General features: G+C 39.5%; 1 protein-coding gene across 3 annotated transcripts in view; it reads right to left on the bottom strand.

Annotated features, from left to right (window-relative positions):
* The window catches only part of ntmt1 (N-terminal Xaa-Pro-Lys N-methyltransferase 1), a 50096-nt gene that overhangs the window by 2997 nt on the left and 27425 nt on the right, over positions 1 to 19674 (bottom strand). For 2 of the 3 annotated variants that reach the window (XM_057355944.1, XM_057355936.1), the window contains exon 2: positions 19443 to 19541. In XM_057355944.1, the coding sequence (XP_057211927.1) occupies positions 19443 to 19468 (26 nt within the window). In that variant the 5' untranslated portion in view covers positions 19469 to 19541. Of the gene's footprint in view, positions 1 to 1300; positions 1539 to 19442; positions 19542 to 19674 lie in introns of those variants that run through there. The other variant, XM_057355930.1, reaches the window with a different exon arrangement.

Below are 19674 nucleotides of genomic sequence, written 5' to 3'. Positions count from 1 at the left end.
CCATAAGGCGAATGTAAATTAATTTTAAGTATTTGTTTTCCATGCAGTTTCTATATTATAAATTAGGGATGTAACGATTCACCGTGAGCCGGTTGAAAATCGGTTATAATGAGCGACGATTCAAATCGGTTATAATGAGCGACGATTCAAATCGGTTGAGGCTTGAACTGAATCGCAATACATTTTTTGAACAGAAGGGGCCGCTATTTTCACTGCAAACCTAAACGTGGATGCTGATATTTCTTAAATGCAAAAAAATCCAAGAAAAGCACAGACAGTATTAGTTTGTTTATATTAAAGAGACTTTTTCTATTATTAATTTGTTATAAAATTGCAGTTTAGTTTTGTTATTTGAAATAAAACATTATTTTATCATACAAAGAAACGTGAAGCATTTAAGAAATAATGCAAGGGACGTTGTTCATTTCAAACTCATTTTTTCAAAATAAATCGTGAGTAAATCGTGAATAAATCGCATCGTGAGATCAGAATCGTGAATCGCATCGCATCGTGAGCTGAGTGAATCGTTACATCCCTATTATAAATCTAAACGAATTCATACAAACAACACGTATAATAATAACACAAAGTTTTACAAACAAAGCTGGGAGAAAACAAAGCACGCCACACAGCTTCACATGTCAATTGACTTACATGTGGTAATGTTCACTTAAATACATAAATGAATCAGTTGCATACTCCACACCGAGTGTTATACAATAATCATTCAACAATACAAATCTAATGGTAATATGGCGCATAAAATAGCAATGAAATCTAAAAAGGCACTTAAATGTAACCCTAACTCTTGACAGAAAACCAAAGGGCTAAAGCACAAACAGCATTGTGTGACACCTGGATCCAAATGTAGCTCTGCTTAGTGTAAACTCAGCTGTCAAAAAAACTAATGAAGCACCTCTCAGTAGATCTAAAGAGATTTAAAAGCCAAACAAATATACTGTTCTAACAAAATCAAACAACATTTATCTATAGACACACTGCAACCATTTACGATCTTAAAGTATATTTTAAGCAAGTGTAATCCCCATTTAAAAAAAGGAAGAGACGCTTTAACCTTTCGCATTAATTACTGAAATTGGTTTGCCGTGGACTAAAATGTGGTCCTTCCACCGAGTTATTTAAGTGCTGTCGTTAAAGTTGTCCTGTCGTTGTTTAACTATATTTGGTTATGACAAGTTACACGTGTTGACAGACGGTCAGCTCTAAATCACACGCTCTCAATGAGTCTCTATATATTACCATCACACTTTCTGCTTTACACAACACGCCATTGATTTACCTTTGCTTTCGTGCCCTGGCTGACGGTCGTGTTTTAAAATCGGTCATATCACGACTAAACAACTGTTCCAAGCAATTCTAGATCACTTTACTTGCCCACAGCATACGTGCTACCAACTATACGTCATTTCCTTTTTTGAGTGCCGTGTCCTTTCAGCGAGTTTTGTTGGTTTTGTCGCCACCTGTCGGCCGAATTTAAACTTGCATATAAATGTTCACTGTCTTTAAACATTAAAGTGGTACTTCACCCAAAAATGAAAAGTCTGTCATCATTTACTCACATTCGAGTTGTTACAAATGTGTCTAAATGTCTTTGTGCTGATAAACAGAGAGAAAGATATTTGGAAGAATGCTTATAACCAAACAGATCTCAACCCCCATTGACTACCATAGTAGGAAAAGTTACTTTATCATTTGTTTTGTTCTGTTGAACACAAAAGAAGACATTTTGAAGAATGTAGGACAGCAAACAGTTCTGGGGCACTTTTGACTGCCATTATTTTTTTCCTACTATAGTAGTCAATGGGGCTTGAGATCTGTTTGGTTATAAGCATTCTTCCAAATATCTTTCTCTGTGTTCATCAGAATAAAGAAAGGTATACACATTGGGAACAACTCGAAGGTGAGTAAATGATGACATAATTTTCATTTTTGGGTGAAGTATCCCTTTAAATGGGGTCGTTTTCTGACTGCATTTTAGTCAATTGCACTTTGTGTGTTTCTTTTTGATGTTTCAAAATGACTTTGATGGCAAAATATGTTATTGGTATTGCTCTTTATTTGTTGAAGACACCAAAAGGGCTTTTTATATTTCAGGCACGGATATAAGAATTCATTAAGTCTTATTGTTCCTATCAGGGTTGGTCTACAAACAGGTCCTCTGCACCTATTATTTTCACAATCTAATCACATTTTCTTGAAATTATCAGTATCTTCATTAAACTTTCATCATGGAAATCTGTTTTAACGCAGTAGCCCTATTTATTCTGTATTCTGTCTGGACTCTTGTTTTACAGCTTTCTCCTTGTCTGTTTCTTATTTTTACTCATGCTGTCATCTCGCCTGTTTAGGATCACGTCTCCTCCCCCACAACTTCAACATTCACTCTTCTCCTCACGCTCCCCCGGGGTACCTCCTCTCTTTTTCTTCAGACTCATTCTGAGCCAGGCTGGCAGGGTATACAGATGATGACTCAGTATACTGTCTGTCTGCATTGGACAGCGTGAAGTCAGTCGATATTCAATCTGATCTGCTCTCCTTCACCCTATCTTCTTCTGTCTTACTCCCTTTCTGGCTCCAGACACCTTTTACGCTCTCTCATTAGAATTACAAAGAGGCTGAAGAAACGGAGCGGAAATCAACACTTCTGAACAGTCGTGAGTCAGCAGAGTTGGTCAGCTCTTCTCCCTGTCACCTCCTGGGGTCCTCTGTCTCCTTTTGGAATAACCTTTCACTCATGCAACTGTATGTAACGGGTCTTCTGTATGATTATCAGCTTCAATACCGACTGAATTTTACTATAAAATACACTACAATGATAACACACACATATATACATTGCCTATGATATAATATACACACATATATATAAGGTGTCAGGAACTAGAAAGGGAGTATACACACACACACACACACACACACACACAAAATATTGAGTTGATAATTTAGTTGAAAACAAATCACAGACGTGGCAGGATACCATGTTTTACACCCTTCTAAAATATCCTGGTCCTATAGCTTTTCAAATTCACTCCAATTCAGTCTGAATATTCCCCAAATAAGTTTATTATTATATATTACATGTGCAGCCCTTGTGACAATTGCCCTGTGTGACGTTGTTTTGTACAAAATGAACATAAAAGAACATTAACTGTTTCTTAATATGTCCATACATGTTCGTTAATGTTGTACTGTTGACTATTTCAAAATCATTCACTAAAAATGGAATCAGTGAACACTTGTGCATTAATTTAAGTAGCCACATGATGGCACTGTTGTACTGCATGAGCGTTCAAGTATGTGAGGCTTAAGTTATAAGATGACATTCATGAATTGATTCATTAATTCATTCATTTGTTCAATCGTTCGTTCATTCAATCATTCACCTCTCCAGATAGCTTTCACATGCATCAGGGAATCTTGCAGTCTTCTCAAGCAAATGCTGCCAACTACCACTAGTAATAAACACAATGCCACACAGTGGTCAGAGTTGCACAACACAGTGGATGACACTGACTAACAGTGCAAAATTTCAGATTTAAAGAGTTCTGTTTCCTGTACTAGTCGTAATTAACATTAATACATCAAAGTAAATATAACTCAACTCAACTCAACTTTATTTATATAGCGCTTTTACAATTTTCATTGTTACAAAGCAGCTGCACATGAGACACATTGACTACAAGCAAAACAATTAAAATTATACCTGAAAAAACAAGAAAAGGTTGAAAACACAGAAGACAGACACACCCACACACAAAACACTCCACACACACAACACGCACACGCACCAACACACACAGACACAGAGACACACACACACGGATGCGCACGCACACACACACAACACACACACACACACGTACGTACACAGACAAGTACGCACACACACACACACGCAGTGAGAGCACACATTTAGGATAAAGGAGAGAGAAGCACAGGTCAAATATAACAGATAATAAATTCCTATATGCAATATTAATTAAGTAAAACTTTAAGATTCTAAAGCAGCCCCCCCGGTCAGGCAGATAGTGCAAAAACAGTATGCAAACGGTGGCGAGGAACCCAAAACTCTAATCGAGAAAAAAAACCTCAGGAGAACCCAGGCCCAACCAGGGGATTCCAGTTCCCCTCTGGCAAAAGCTGCTGCCTCTGCACAAGCTCCAGAGAACTTGCACAACAAGGCTAAATAAAATAAATAAACTTAATAATAAAATAAATTATAGTTTAAGATTATCATTAATAATCTAATAGCATTTGAAATTTTGTGGTGAAGACATGTCAAGAGACCGCGTCCTTCTTTATCCAGCTCTATCATCTCAGCTCTTGTCAGGTCCCCACTTCCCATTCTCCGCTCTACCATCAGGTCAGGCCATGAACTGCATCCTGCTCGCTGTGGTAACCTTGGAACAATGAGACAAGACTGGCTGAGAGTAGAGTACTGTTCTGTACTCTTTGATGCAACAAGTACATCAGTTGTGTTTTTGGTTCCGGTTGATCTAACTAATGCAGCCTAAACCCTCTGAAGATTTATATTATGGAAGAGTAGTGTATGCAAGATTAAAAAGATGCGTCTTTAGTCTAGATTTAAACTGACAGAGTGTGTCTGCCTCCCGGACAGTGCAGGGAAGACTATTCCAAAGTTTAGGCGCTAGATAGGAAAAGGATCTACCACCTGCACTTGATTTTGAAATTCTAGGTATTACCAACTGACAGGACGCCTGAGAGCGTAATGCACGTGAAGGACTGTAATACAAAAGGAGTTCATTCAAGTACTGAGGAGCTAAACCATGTAAGGCTTTATAGGTAATAAGCAAGATTTTAAAGTTAACGCGATGCTTTATAGGTAACCAGTGCAAGGTTGACAGAACCGGGCTAATATGTTCATACTTTTTTGTACGTGTAAGAACTCGAGCTGCCGCGTTTTGGACCAATTGGAGTTTTTGTAATAAGCCTGCAGGGCAACCACCTAACAGTGCATTACAGTAATCTAGTCTTGATGTCATGAATGCATGAATTAACTTCTCTGCATCTGAGATTGACAGCATATGACGTAGTTTAGATATATTCTTAAAATGGAAAAACGCAATTTTACAGGTGTTGGCGACGTGGCTCTCAAATGACAGATTACTATCGAATAGAACGCCAAGATTCTTTGCTGACGACGAGGGTTTTATGGAACATCCGTCAATAGTTAAACAGTATTCTTGGTTGTTACTTATAGCAGTTTTCGGTCCAATAAGTAACACTTCCGTTTTGTCCGAGTTCAGTAATAAAAAGTTGTTACTCATCCAGTTTTTTATATCGACTATGCATTCCATTATTCGATGGAACTGCTGTGTTTCATGAGGCTTCGAGGAAATATAAAGTTGAGTATCATCAGCATAACAGTGAAAGCTAACTCCGTGTCGCTTTATTATATCTCCTAGAGGTAGCATGTATAATGCGAAGAGCAGAGGCCCTAAGACTGAGCCCTGTGGTACACCGTACTGGACTTGCGATTTGCGTGACACCTCATTGTTTATTGCTACAAATTGAAAACGGTCGGATAAATAAGATTTAAACCATTTCAAAGCTATTCCCTTAATGCCGACATAATTTTCGAGTCTATGTAGGAGTGTGCTGTGGTCAATGGTATCGAATGCAGCACTAAGGTCTAGCAGCACCAATAACGAGATACAACCTCGGTCAGACGCCAATAGCAGATCATTTGTAACTCTGATCAAAGCAGTCTCTGTACTGTGACATGCTCTAAATCCAGACTGGAATTCTTCATTGATGTCATTCCTTTGGAGGAAGGAGCATAATTGAGTTGAAACTACTTTTTCCAGAACTTTAGATATGAAAGGTAGATTCGATATAGGCCTGTAGTTCCTTAGTTCTCTAGGGTCGAGTTGGGGTTTTTTGACAAGGGGCCTTATAACAGCCACCTTATATGCTTTAGGCACATGTCCTAATGTCAGAGATGAGTTAATAATACCAAGAAGAGGATCTATAATTTCTGGGAGCATCTCTTTCAGTAGATTTGTAGGTATAGGGTCTAGTATGCATGTTGTTGATTTAGATGATCTAATAATTTTAGACAGCTCATCTTGATCTACGGTATAAAATAATTGCATTTTCTCCTTAAGGGCGCTGTAGTTAGTTTGTTCAGCGGGTTTCACTTCTGATTGCATTGTTATAATTTTTTCTCTAATATCTTGGATTTTATATGTGAAGTAGTTCATAAATTCATCACTGCTATGCTGATATACAGGATCAGAAGTCACTGACGATTTATTTTTTGTTAATTTAGCCACCGTGTTAAATAAAAACCTAGGGTTGTGCTGGTTTTCTTCTATTAGTGATGAAAAGTAGGCGGATCTAGAAGTTATTAGGGCTTTCCTGTATTTTCGAATACTATCCTTCCATGCTGTACGAAATACCTCTAATTTAGTTTTCTTAAAGTTGCGCTCCATTTTTCGGGCCGCTTTCTTTAGAGCCTGAGTGTGTTCATTATACCACGGTGTGGGGCTGCCATTTTTAATCTTCTTTAAACGTAGTGGAGCAACTTTGTCTAGCGTTACCGAGAAGGTGGAATTAAAATTTTCAGTGGTAATGTCAAGATCTTCAACGTTATTTCTCATGATTTGAGACAATTCGGGCAGATTATCGAGAAACGCATCTTTGGTAGTTGAAGTTATTGTTCTACCATATTTGTAACAATGAGTTTTATTTGCAGCCGTAGGCCAGTGAAGCAAACATAATACCAGATAATGATCCGAAATGTCTTCACTCTGCTGAAGGATTTTAACGTCGTCCACATTTATACCGTAAGACAGTATTAAATCTAAAGTATGATTACGAAGGTGAGTGGGTCCTGACACATGTTGACTAATGCCCATGGAGTTAAGAGTGTCTTTGAAAGCCATTCCTAAGGCATCTGTAACGTTATCTACGTGGATGTTAAAGTCACCAACGACAAGGAGTCTATCTGCGGCCAGTACTAGTTCTGATAAGAACCCACCAAATTCTTTAATAAAATCTGTGTGGTGCCCTGGAGGCCTATATACAATAGCTAGAATCAATTTAAAAAGTGTTTTATCTTTAGTATTAGGTGTTGAAACATGAAGAACCATGACTTCAAAAGAATTATATTTAGAGTTCGACTTCTGGGAAATGCTAAGAGAGTTATTGTAAAGTGCTGCGACACCTCCCCCTCTGCCTTTTAGACGAGGCTCGTGTTTATAATAATAATCTTGGGGGACAGATTCATTTAAAGCAATATAATCATCTGGTTTTAGCCATGTTTCTGTCAAACAGAGCATGTCTATATAAAACATGTTAATGTGTGATGATATTTTAAAAGCCACGAATATCGACATTGTGTTAATCGTACACATATCACAACATGGTAAACTATTCGGCACCCATTTAAAATTTTGAGCCACAATGGTTATAAACTCTATCCCTGACTCTGTACATATGTATTTCGAGTGTGATTCATTAATTAAATAAACAAAATGAAAGATGAATTTAACTGACATCCTCATTTATTTAAAAAAACACATTTCTATAGATACCACAAAATTGTGAATTCTTTCGGCCATAATAACTGTAGTAAAAATCTGACATTGTGGCATCCCTACAATGCAAGTTAAGGTCTATATCGGTACACCTTATAAACCATTTAAGCGGATGGATTTTTTATTTAACACAAATAATTCAAGCAACACTGAATTTTTATATATTAATAACATTTATTAGAAGCATTAAATGATAAAATGTTCTATTTTAGCTACTGTTGGTTTCCATTCAGAATTTGATCATTCTGATGGTTGTGTCTGAGAGTATGGGCTTCATAATTATTTGAAACAAGCATTGTTACTACATTTGTGGCTATATATGTATCAGTGTTTATTGCATCTGTGTGTTACAGTAAAAATAAAAACACACTTTCATATTTCAATCATGATGCGCTATGCATTCATATGGTTGTGGTTTGAGTATATGTGTATGCAAACATTTGTGTGTCTACACTTAGAAAGGTCAAAAGAATAATGCCTTATTAAGACAGTCCATATGGTCAGAATGGTTGTATCACAGAGCCAAAAGGCAAACATAAACAAGCTAACTAACAAATGCTTATAAATAAATAAAACAATAAGGCCCAGTTTCACAGACACGGATTAGCTTAAACCAGGACTATGCCTTAATTGAATAAAGATATTTATGCTGCTATTATAAAAATGCCTTAGAAAGAATACATTTCTGTATTTCTACAAACAATGGCACTAATATATTTTAAGATATTTCTGGGCAAGTTATATTCAGCTAAAACAGGTCACACATTAATTTTAGTCAGGGACTAGCCTTAAACCTTGTCTGTGAAACCGGGCCTATGAGTTTAAAAAGATTGACATTATTCTGAAAAACTCATGGGCAACCTTTAGCCCCACTGAAACAAATCACAATGCAAAAGTCTTTGAAGGGAATCTGTGTGTATGTGTTTGTGACACATGACAGCTGTATGGTTCTTTGATGTTTGGGATTACAGTTGAATTACATCATGGTACTCTGAATAGGAGCACCTGTATTGTGATAGAAAAGAAATGCTACAGTACAGGGGTCCCCCCAGAGGCCATCAGGAGGCTGTAAAGGCATGAAGTTATCTTTTTTGCTGCTGCTGCATAACATGTAAGCATTCCGATCTTCACACCTTCAAAAGGAATAGTTCAGCTTCAAATGAAAATTCTGTCATTATTTACACACCCTCTGGACATTTTAAACCCGTATGACTTTCTTTCTTCTGCAGAACACAAAAGAAGATATTTTGAAAAATGTTGGTAACAGAAAACAATTGGTCCCCATTGATTTTGTGTCAATACGAATTCAGTCAATGGGGACCAACGGTTTTTTTCATTACGAAGGTGAACTATTCCTTTAAACTGATCATAAGATGTTTGGCATATTTCAGTGAGCAATATCCCGTGCATTGTTTTGAAAACTGGTCTTTAATGCATCGTAATCTATGCAGTAAGACGCAGCAGCAAACTTCAACTGTATAAGGCTTCGGTCCACACCAGGCTCTTAATTGAAGCCAGAGCACTGCAGGGCGTCAAGCTGAATGGTTAATGACAGAATTACAATCAGGTTTGGGTGAGAGCAGGATTAGTTCAGTCTTTGAAGGTCTGATGTGGTTTCTGGTTCCACAGTGCAGCAGTGCCTTGCATGTTGAGAACACAGGGTGTGTGTGCATGAGTGTGTGCGCTGGAATGTTGCGTGTGTTTACGGAACAAAACAGGCTAGAATGTTCCACAATCCTACTGCTCTACCCCACCTTAAACCCAAATTCTCTCTCCTTTCTGGTTGTATTTTCCCACTGATCTCTCCGTTTCCCCCCGTGTGAGCTTCTCTGCTACACTGTTCCTTCCTGACACCAACAACAACTCTCTCTCTCTTGCCGTATCTATATTTTGTGAGATCAGCCCTGGCTGGGTAGATTGGAGTGGACAGCAGCGCAGAGCACACGCTCTCTGCCTCTCTGCCTAATCCCTGACCTAAAAACAGAGAGTGAGAGAGAGGTAGCCACCGCATTTTAAATTCATTTTATTCTTATTTTCTGTCCTTTATATTATGAAAAGCTTTTGTGTTGGTCTCTGTTTGCATCTTTATTATGTATTTTGATAAATCAAGTAAGATGGTGGAGGTGGAGTTTGGGATGATATATGAGTGTAAGAAAAAACCTGATTGTGATTCTGAGTAATTATAATACAAGTTAAGAGTTACCATGAGTTGGTTATAGTGCCACATCTGGTCAGGAGGAGAATATACACACACAGCAAAATCGCCAGTGTTAAAAAAAAAGTCGAATTAACTCTCACAGTATTTATATACTCCACACTTTGAGAGTGTGGATTATATATACACTGTGAGTGTTAATTTGACTTTTTTTAACACTGGCGATTTTACCGTGCACTAGTTTGACTGCCAGACTATGGCTGGCAAATCATTAAAAATGCATAAGCCATTTTCTTATTAATATTTCACACAAGCAAGCATCCTATCACCAGTGCAGCTGTAACAGGGCTACAGAGAGAGCGAGAAAAATGATATGTATGTGTGTCATATCATAGTATTATAAACAATCCTGTAACATCATTGTAATCATAAATATAATGTATAATATATAATCACAAAATTCTGAATTGTTATTCTGGCTCGGAAACTGTAAAGAATTCCATTTACTGTATTACAATATATTTGCTGTAACAAGTAAATAGTTAATTATTAGATCTATAGCAGAGTCTTAACTTTTCATCCTATTCTTTGTATTGTATTGCATCATTGCATTACAGCTATTAATGGCAGCGGTAGGCTAGTTGTCTAGTGGTTGCATGTTTACTCTCATACACACACAAACAGTTTTGGGAAGGAAAATGTGTGTATTTATGTGTATATACGCTCACATTTGGGTCTGGGTCTAGGTCTGATTCAATGACCACTGTCAGCTTGATGTACATAGCACCATCTAGTGGTCAACAGCCAAATTGTATTAAATATAATAAATAATATACGTTCTAGATTTATGAGTAATAGAAAAGAAAATGTACATGTCATCGCTTTAATATCTCAACTATTCATGGACAGCAATATTAAATAGAGAACAGGTGACCCACTGCTTAGGTCTCCAGCGTATCACGTTTCTTTCTTGAAACCCTACCTCACATGTTTCCTCTAGAGTTTTAAAAAAGATTTCAACAATGTCTCAAACTATGCTCAACCTCTTTGCCAAGATACTGCAATCAAAGTCTGTAATCAAAAGTCAGAAATGTCAATATTAAAGGGAAAGTTCACCCCAAAATGAAAATGCTGTCATGTTCCAAACCTGTATAAATTTATTTGTTCTGTTGAACACAAAGAAAGATATTTGGAAGAATGTTAGCAACTGAGATTTCTGGGGCACCACTGACTACCATTAACATGGTTGACAAAGGTGCCCCAGAACTTGTTTTCCTAAATTCTGAAAAAAATTGTGCTCAACAGAACAAAAAAATACAATAATTAGTGTTATTACAGTTAAAAACTGTAACCGCAAGTAAATATCATGTAATTTGTGTCCATTTTATTTCTTATTAGAATTTTTTTTAAATTAAGAGAAATACTTCACCAAGAAATATCATTTGTGGTTCCTAAAACAATTACAGTAAATAAAAAGCTGTTTATTTTCCATAAAAGATGTGTGATACATGTATTCCAGCCAATCACCTAGCAATGTATCTGGTTGCCATAACGATAACCTCACACGCTTGCAGCTGCTCCCTGCTGTCCTGTCAGCGCAAGCAGCTTTTCAAGTTAGTTCGCATGAATGACTGTTAGTGAAGTTTCCGCCTCATTTATATAGAGTGTCTCAAATCGGTATCACGTAGGATTAAAAAACGTTTTTTAAACCAGAGCTACTTTAAAGTCATCCGACCATCCTACACAAATACGAAATTAATCATAATTACAGAAACATTTTTAAGATAATAACACACAGGCTCACACACGATCATACAAAAACATAAAGCAAAGGTTATAGCAGTGGTACTGACATGCATTGACATCCTGTTGTAGAACACGGACCTGTGTGTATGTAGTGTGTGTGTAAAGGATTGATCCAGTCATCGCACCAGCACCAGAACCCTGTGAGACATGAGGCGGTAAGAGAGAGAGGGGGATGGAGGAAGAAGAGAGAGAGAGAGCAGCAACAGCAGCAGCAGCAGTGCTATTCAAGCTAACTCGTTATGTCCCGGGCTTATTGGAAAACAGTCCAACTGAAGCTCAGCACTGAAATTAGTTATTGATCTTGCCTCCCCATCCTCGACCGCCCTCCCCCACCCTCCGCTTTGGGACCGCAAACCCCTCTTCTGCTGATTCCTGCTCTTTTTCACCTCTCTCGTTCGTTCCCCGGCTCTCTTTCACCACACACCTCTTTTCTTTCCAAACATTCATCCACGTTTTACGGTGACAGTCCTTTGTTCCCTAGAACCAGCCTTCTGGGTTTCTGATCATTCTCTCTCTCTCTTGTCAGTGGCTCCTTGATTGGTTAACCTTGCACTCCTTTCTCTCTCTGTCTTTCTTTCTCTTCTTATATCTAAACGTCTGCTCTTCCTTTGCTTACCCATCACTTAAAAAAGAAAAAAATGTCTTGACCATGCCGTCCTTCCACCCTCGCCCTATTTTTACCTCTCTGGTTGTTATTTTCTCATCTGCGAGTGACTCTTTCTCTTTTATTCCTCAACCTAGTCTCCATTTGCGCAGATGCATCAATTCTGCAGTCAGCCGCACACACTGGTTATAATTTAAAGGAAAGATCGAGCGAGCGAGAGAGAGAAAGATGAATAAATGCAGATGTAATTGGCGCAGTGAGGTGAAAAAGAATGCCAGAATGTGCCGTAATGGTCACAGCATTATTCTGAAACTGAAAATAAACACATTTCACACAAAGAAATCTGCATTCTGTTACCAATACACAACAGGAAAATTTGGATTTGCAGCCAGCGCATGATGCCAGTGTGACAGTTCTGTGTCAGACCATGTAAACAAATACAAGGCCAAGATTAAGCCAAAATTAGATATTTGGAAAACACCAGTTTACATTGCACTACTAATCTTGTTTATTTTAAGATAACTGTTATCACATTTACGTCTGTTTCCCTATTTAGTTTTCCCCGTTTTTGCCATTGGACTTAATTTTGCCACGATCCCTTACCTGTACCTCGTTTATTTTACTCGCACCTGTTAGTTGTTATCGTCATCACTTGTACACTATTTAGCCACTGCCTTTTTCATTTGTTCTTTGTCTTGTCTAAAGTGTTGTAACTGCCCTTATCGAGTTCTGTTCATTTGTTTGAAGTGCTTTCATTAAATATCTGTTCACTGTGGATTACCTTTGCCTCATTCATCTATCGCCTCCGTTACAGAAGACAAGACCTCCAGAAATGGAAAGAAAAGCCTCTTCAGAGGCTGCCCTGCTGGAGCTAAGGCAGGATGGCCAGCCAATAGAGAGCTATGTGGAAAAGTTTGTTGGATTGTGCTATCGGGTGAGTTGGAGCGATTCCTTTCTGAACCGCTTATTTTTGACGGGCCTGGATGACGATCTGCTCGTCCTCCTTTTGCTTCTCGACGTGGATGAGTTTCCACCGGAGGACTTCATTAATTTGGTCCTTCAAGCGATGGGCTCTGCATTCTGTGTCGGGAGAGCGGATGAGGACTTGAGCGATCGTCATACAGAGCCAGTCAATAGCGGGGAATCGGCTCCGGATCACCCCATAGCCATTCCGCACTTCTCCACAACGCCTCATCGCTGTGGGAAGACCTCACCAGACGTCACTGCGGACGGAGAGCCTAAGCCCACCGCGACACCAAAGCCAGCACGCGACTGAGCCTGAGTTCGCCCTGGAGCATTAGCCCCGAGACGCGTCTGACCAGGTGGGTGAGCCGGCTACACCGTGCATCGCCGTGGGTGTTCTGGTGGACTACGAGGGCTGCGAGGGAAGCCCCGTCCATGCTCCCGCTGCTGAGGGTGAGCGGCAAGGTGCCTCTGAACTTTTGGACTGGGCTAATGACTTTGACTGTTGGCTGCTCCCTTCCCCGCTGGTTCTTCCCAGCCGTTCCAAGCCCCGCTGGTCCCGCCCAGTTCTTCCTCAGCAGCCGACTCTCCTGTGCCAGTCTCCAAGCTCCCGCCCTCCCTTTGCCTCCCTTTGCCTCTTTTGCCTCTTCTGCCTCCTCTGCCTTTGTCAGCATGTGAGTCAACCCTGGTCCTGTTAACGCCTGAACTGGACTCCTCCATGTCTCTGCCCTCAGCCTCCGAGACCCAAACTCCACCTCGGTTTTTCGACACAGCGGCTACACCTCTGCTCATAGCTCCCTCGTCTCCACTGTGTCCCGGCATCTCTCTGGCTTCACCAGGCTCCCTCGTCCCTCTGGCTCCGCCTTGGTCAGTCGTCGACCATTCGCCGCCTCGGGGCTCCGATCCTCTGGCTACGCCTCATCTCTCCGCCCCTTCTGCGTTGTCAGGCTCCTCCTTCCCCTCGGCTCCTCCTCAGTCCTCAGTCGCACTGGCTCCGCCATGGTCTGCCTTGGCCATGCCTTCGCCTTGGTTGCCTTAGCTATCGGCTTCGCCTTCAGACCTATCTGACCTTCGGTGTCACCTGGGCTCTCCCTCTGCTTGGCTACACCCTGGACTCCTCCGGTGTCGTCTCTGACGCTCGTCACCAGGGTTTCGTCAGTCTGTTGTCCACCATGACTCCTCCCACCCTCGACGCCACCCTGGGACCTCCTCCTGGCTGGCATCTGGATCATCCTCCTGCTAACTCCGCTCTGGACACCTCACCAGTCCTATGGACTACCTCCTGCTTTCTTGCCTTTGTTATCCCCTCGTCCACCGCCTGAGATCCCACCCCCCTCCTCTGTTGTTCGCACCTTCCGGGGGGGTGGTGTTATGTCATATTTACGTCTGTTTCCCTATTTAGTTTTCCCCATTTTTGCCATTGGACTTAATTTTACCACAATCCCTTACCTGTACCTCGTTTGTGTTACTCGCACCTGTTAGTTGTTATCGTCATCACTTGTACACTATTTAGCCACTGCCTTTTTCATTTGTTCTTTGTCTTGTCTAAAGTGTTGTTACTGCCCTTATCGTGTTCTGTTTATTTGTATGAAGAGCTTTCATTAAATATCTATTCACTGTGGATTACCTTCGCCTCATTCATCTATTGCCGCCGTTACAACTGTAGGGTTTGCCCTTCGGTTCTGTAAAAATGAAATGCTGTCTCAGTCGCATTTCTAATAGTGTAGACACATGTGTTATGTTTTATTTTGGCTGTGTAAGAGCATCAACATGTAAAACGACACTCGACTTTGCAGTGTGAAGACATTATGAAGAGATAAATAGATGCAAGTAAGGAAGACCAACATAATTTCATTGTGTTTCCTGAGTTATGGTAAGATTTATCATCTGTTTCTTATAGTACAAGTGGGTTGAAAGTCATTGTAAAAATCAGTTTTACGGCTTTTAGTTTAACCATATTAATGTGAAAGTAAATCTTATTTTGAGTAGCACATGTTAAAGGGATAGTTCACCCAAGAATGAAAATTCTGTCATTTACTCACCCTCTTGTCATTTCAAACTTACCACAGAACACAAAGATATTTCGAAGAAAGTTGGAAACTGAACAGCGCCGACACCCTTTCACTTTTATTGTGGTCACAAAACCAATGTAAGTGAAGGGGTGCCGGTTAACAACATTCTTCAAAGTATCTTCTTTTGTGTTCTGAGGATGAAAGAAAGAAAGTCATACAGTTTGAAATGACAAGAGGATGAGTTAATGATGACAGATTTTTCATTTAAAACAAAACAAAGTTTACCTCACATACAAATGACAAAAGTTTTTTTAGTAATGTGCCATTGTTAACTTTTATTTCCCTTCGTAGGACAGGGAAAAGCACCCACATGAATTTTCTTTTAGTCACATGAACGTCACCATCGAACCAGCGACCATTCCAAAGACCACATCCGCGAAACTTTAGGTCAGGGCAAAGTTTCTGATTCACGTTCCCAGACTGCTTTCAGATCTCCACACCACAAATAAGTTTGAAAGAACTTGGACTCTGATTGGGTCATTAATTGAATTGTCATTGACTAATGGTTAAATTGCAATTAAATGACAAAAAATGAACATTGAGGTGATTCAGTAAGAGAATGGCATTGATGTAGTGCAAGTTGGCTCATTTATCCTCCTACTGCCATTTGGCTACCAAACCCATAATGCTCTGGGAAAACAACAGTCTGTTCAAGCTTGTCAGGGTTCAAAATGAAGTCGAGCAAATGGAAGAGGAAAAGTTGGATTGCACAACTCAGCTGTGTATGTGTCAAGCGGCAACCTTCCGATCTCTCTCGTGAAGCCAACACGGAAGTGACTTAAACTGCAATTAATCGACTGGCCGCTGGCTCCAAAACAGAGCAGAATCTCATGAGCCCCATGTTAAAATGCCCAACTTATATTAAGTAACTTATGTAAATTCTGCAAATTGGGTGCGTGGTCACTTGAGTGACAAGTGGTTTCAGCAACCAGGCGCCTTAGCTCCAACCACGTCCCGCTTCTTTGCCCATTTCCGATTATCCGGGAGTGACGCACTGCTAAGATGGCGATGGCTGGCTCCGCCCACTTTAAGCTTCAAAACAGCTCATCACCTACGGGTGACGTCATATTTTATACAGTCTATTGTATGTGTACATTTCAGAAACAGACAGCCTCTTCTAATGCTACATCTAATGCTAAGAAATAAATTCCTCCATCACTGTTTTTGAAGAGATCCAATAGACATGTGTCACAATTCATGTGACATGACATCTGTCTCTGAGAGTTAAAAACACTCATGAATTTCGACAAACTACATAGTTGAACATTTTAATCTGTTGGATTTGATTGCTTGTTTCTGTTCACGTCATGACTCCTCACAGTGATCTTCAATGTATAACAGTCTCTGAGGTGGTAAACAATGAAGTGACACTCAAAGATTTTAAAATGCCCATGAGAAACACTGAGGAGCTGCATGTGGTTGAGGTACCCTCAGAGGCTTGAATGTTGCTAACTCGAAGAGAAGTGACTATTTGAAAGGCTTGCTAACAGGCTAGCATGCTAATACACACTATGGTAAATCTAATTAATTCTAACATTATTAACAAACTGTAGAAGTACTGTCAATTGATAATTAATATAATTAACTGATGTTTACAGATGGAACCTTATTATAAAGTTACCAATTGTTTTTCATTTTTTTACACTGGATTGAAATCAGTAGAAGACCCACAAATCTAAACTAAATCAGCAAAGTACCTTGCTCTCCAATTATAACTGCATGTTTATCAGTGTTTCTTTGTAATGAAACTGTAGAGATTCCATTATTTAATAATTTAATGTTAAAATATAGTCTTATATTGTATGTGGAAATTATAGAGCATAAAATATATATAGCGTTAAAAATGAATGTCATACATAAGTGTGTGTTAATTCAGTGTACTGTATATGATATTGTTAATGGAAACAGAAGATTAAAACTTAACTTTCCTCTTTGTGCTTAAATATTTTATGTTCTTCCAGATTTCTATCAATTAAAAAGTGCAAATTTGGGACTACAGCCAACTAATGAAAAGTAAGCTGATATTTTAACCAAGTTGTAAACACTTGGCCAAAGGATCCTATACATCTTTACACTGGAGCTCTGTTATGTCAATTAACATACACAAAATAATCAACATCTCAGCACAATATATTTCCCAATGTGGGGAATTAAAGGTCTCTGTAAACAATTGATGTATTTGCCATTTAATGCAGCTTTTATTCAGCAAACGCTGTAGATAACCAAATTTAACAATAATATAATTGGCTCATAATGGTTTGAGGGCACGAGGCTGTCCCATACTTTTTAAATAGGTGGTCCTGTCCAACTGTGGCCCCTGGGCAGCATCACTATTTAAGGGAAAACCCACAGAGAAAAAACACAGAAACAGTGGTTATATTTTGGAGTCAAACAGGAAGCAGTAACCTCAATGAAGCCGAAGCCTTCGCACCTCTTCACACACTCTTACTTCCCAACTTGCCAGTTTCTGTCCAAATCTCACCCGGCTGGGAAAAGCAGTTTCAGAAAGAGAAACAGAAGGAGCAGGACTAGTAAAGGGGGTTGGTGGGAGCACGGGAACAAAGCAGGAATTTAAATGGAAACTCTCAACCCCCCTCTTTCTCTTTCTCTCTCTCTCCCCTCGGAACCTCCTTCGCACCAGCCACAGGGCCTCCCAGCCTCCGCCTTTTAAGGTGGCTGTCAGGGCACTGCGGGGGTTGCTATATATCCTTGCTTTAGTGGGGGTGTGGTAAGATAAGGGTCTTCACCAGGCATGTGTGGCTGTGGGATGTGGTATGAGGGTGTTTTAGGGTCATGATGACAAGAGCGACATGGTGAGGTGAAGGGGATGTTTACACTATACCACTCGCAAAAGGGGATCCCCGCTTGCTCTCCCAAATGGAGAAAAAAAAACTTACTGGAACCTACCTCATAGCACCTGGGTTTGTTTTAGCCATCTGTGTGTGTGTGTGTGTGTGTGTGTGCATGTGTGCGTGTGTGCGTGTGTGCGTGTGCGCGTGTGCGCGTGTGCGTGTGTGTGTGTGTGTGTGTGTGTGCGTGTGGTCCTGGTATACCCTCCAAAGTGGGAACAAAATATCTCAAAAAAAGGGATACAAGTCATTTTTGACCTTGTGGAGAAATGTTTTGTCCCCATGAGAAAAAACATTTAACTCTAAATAAATGGCGTTTATTTGAAAATGTAAAAATGCATAAAGGGTTGTGTGAGGGTAAGGTAGGGTTAGAGGATACGATATAAAAGCATTATGTCTATACAAAGTCCCTGAAAACACGGAAACCCAACATCCTACAAGGACATTTGAACTGTCCCTTAACTACAAATGAACATACTACACTATTACTATCACCCAAAATTGACAATTGTGTCATCATTTACTCACCCTTAAGTTGTTACAAATCTGTATAAATGTCTTTGTTCTGATGAACACATAGAAAGATATTTGGATGAATGCCTGTAACCAAACACTTCTTGGAAACCATTTTTATTTTTGGGTGAACTGTCCCTTTAAGACCTAGTAAAAAACCAACAACTAAAACCAACTAGTTTGAAAACAACATTTTTGTTTTGCTTGGAAATTTACGAAATGTCCTCACCAATGTAGTGAAATCCTGTGTGTCCATTAGACCCTTAAATTCCAATATGGTAATCCAATAACCAAATTCCAAGGAGGGGAGTTGATCTCATGGCTAACTAAGAATAAAGATTAACAACTTCTGACATCTACCTCTATAAAACAAATGTCTTACAGGCACATAAGGCTGCAGAAGAAATCACCTTGTTTTACGAGAGACATGGTATTTATCGTATTCTACAAATGAGATGACTGGAGATATATAGGAAAAAGGAGGTCTTCACTCTATTCCACGAAAGAAATGACCTCAAGAATTCAATGAAAGCATCTTTTTCTACACTACAGGAAATAACCATTCACGGCAATATTATATCAATAGCAAATTCACTTTGCTAGTCTTGCTGTTTGATTCTGTATTGCATAAGGTATAATCATTTGAAAATGTGCCTGAGCTCTTTAGCACAAAAACAATGATCTCTCAAGAAGACTAAATAGAGACCAAAATTAACCATCATAACTGGTACAGAAATATATGAAAGCATTCTAAATATAATAATATAGCCATGTGTAGCTTTCTATGTCTGATCTTAATGCAGAGATTTACTAAGTCGACAGAAGGTTTAGTGATAAGGACATAGCTGCTTTATTTTGCAAGCATACGTTCATGTCACCTATTGTTCTGAGACTAACCTTCTCTCCCGCCACATAATAGTCATGGAATCTGGAAATGTGAGCCAGGAAAACAGTCATCTCCTTCCATGAGTTCTCTCCTCCACCCACCATTTCCCCCTATTCGACAGCAATAAAGAGGAAAGTGCGTCATAACTAAGGAAATACTTCCAGGAAGTTGACCAAATGCAGAAAATAAGATAAATACAGTAAAGAATATATATCTAACAATTGCCTTTGTCTATTTGTGTCA

Source organism: Triplophysa rosa, linkage group LG2 (assembly GCF_024868665.1).
Source record: "Triplophysa rosa linkage group LG2, Trosa_1v2, whole genome shotgun sequence".
NCBI classification, from domain to species: domain Eukaryota; kingdom Metazoa; phylum Chordata; class Actinopteri; order Cypriniformes; family Nemacheilidae; genus Triplophysa; species Triplophysa rosa.
Note: the sequence above shows the minus strand (reverse complement) of the source record. Positions and strands in the feature narration are given on the sequence as shown.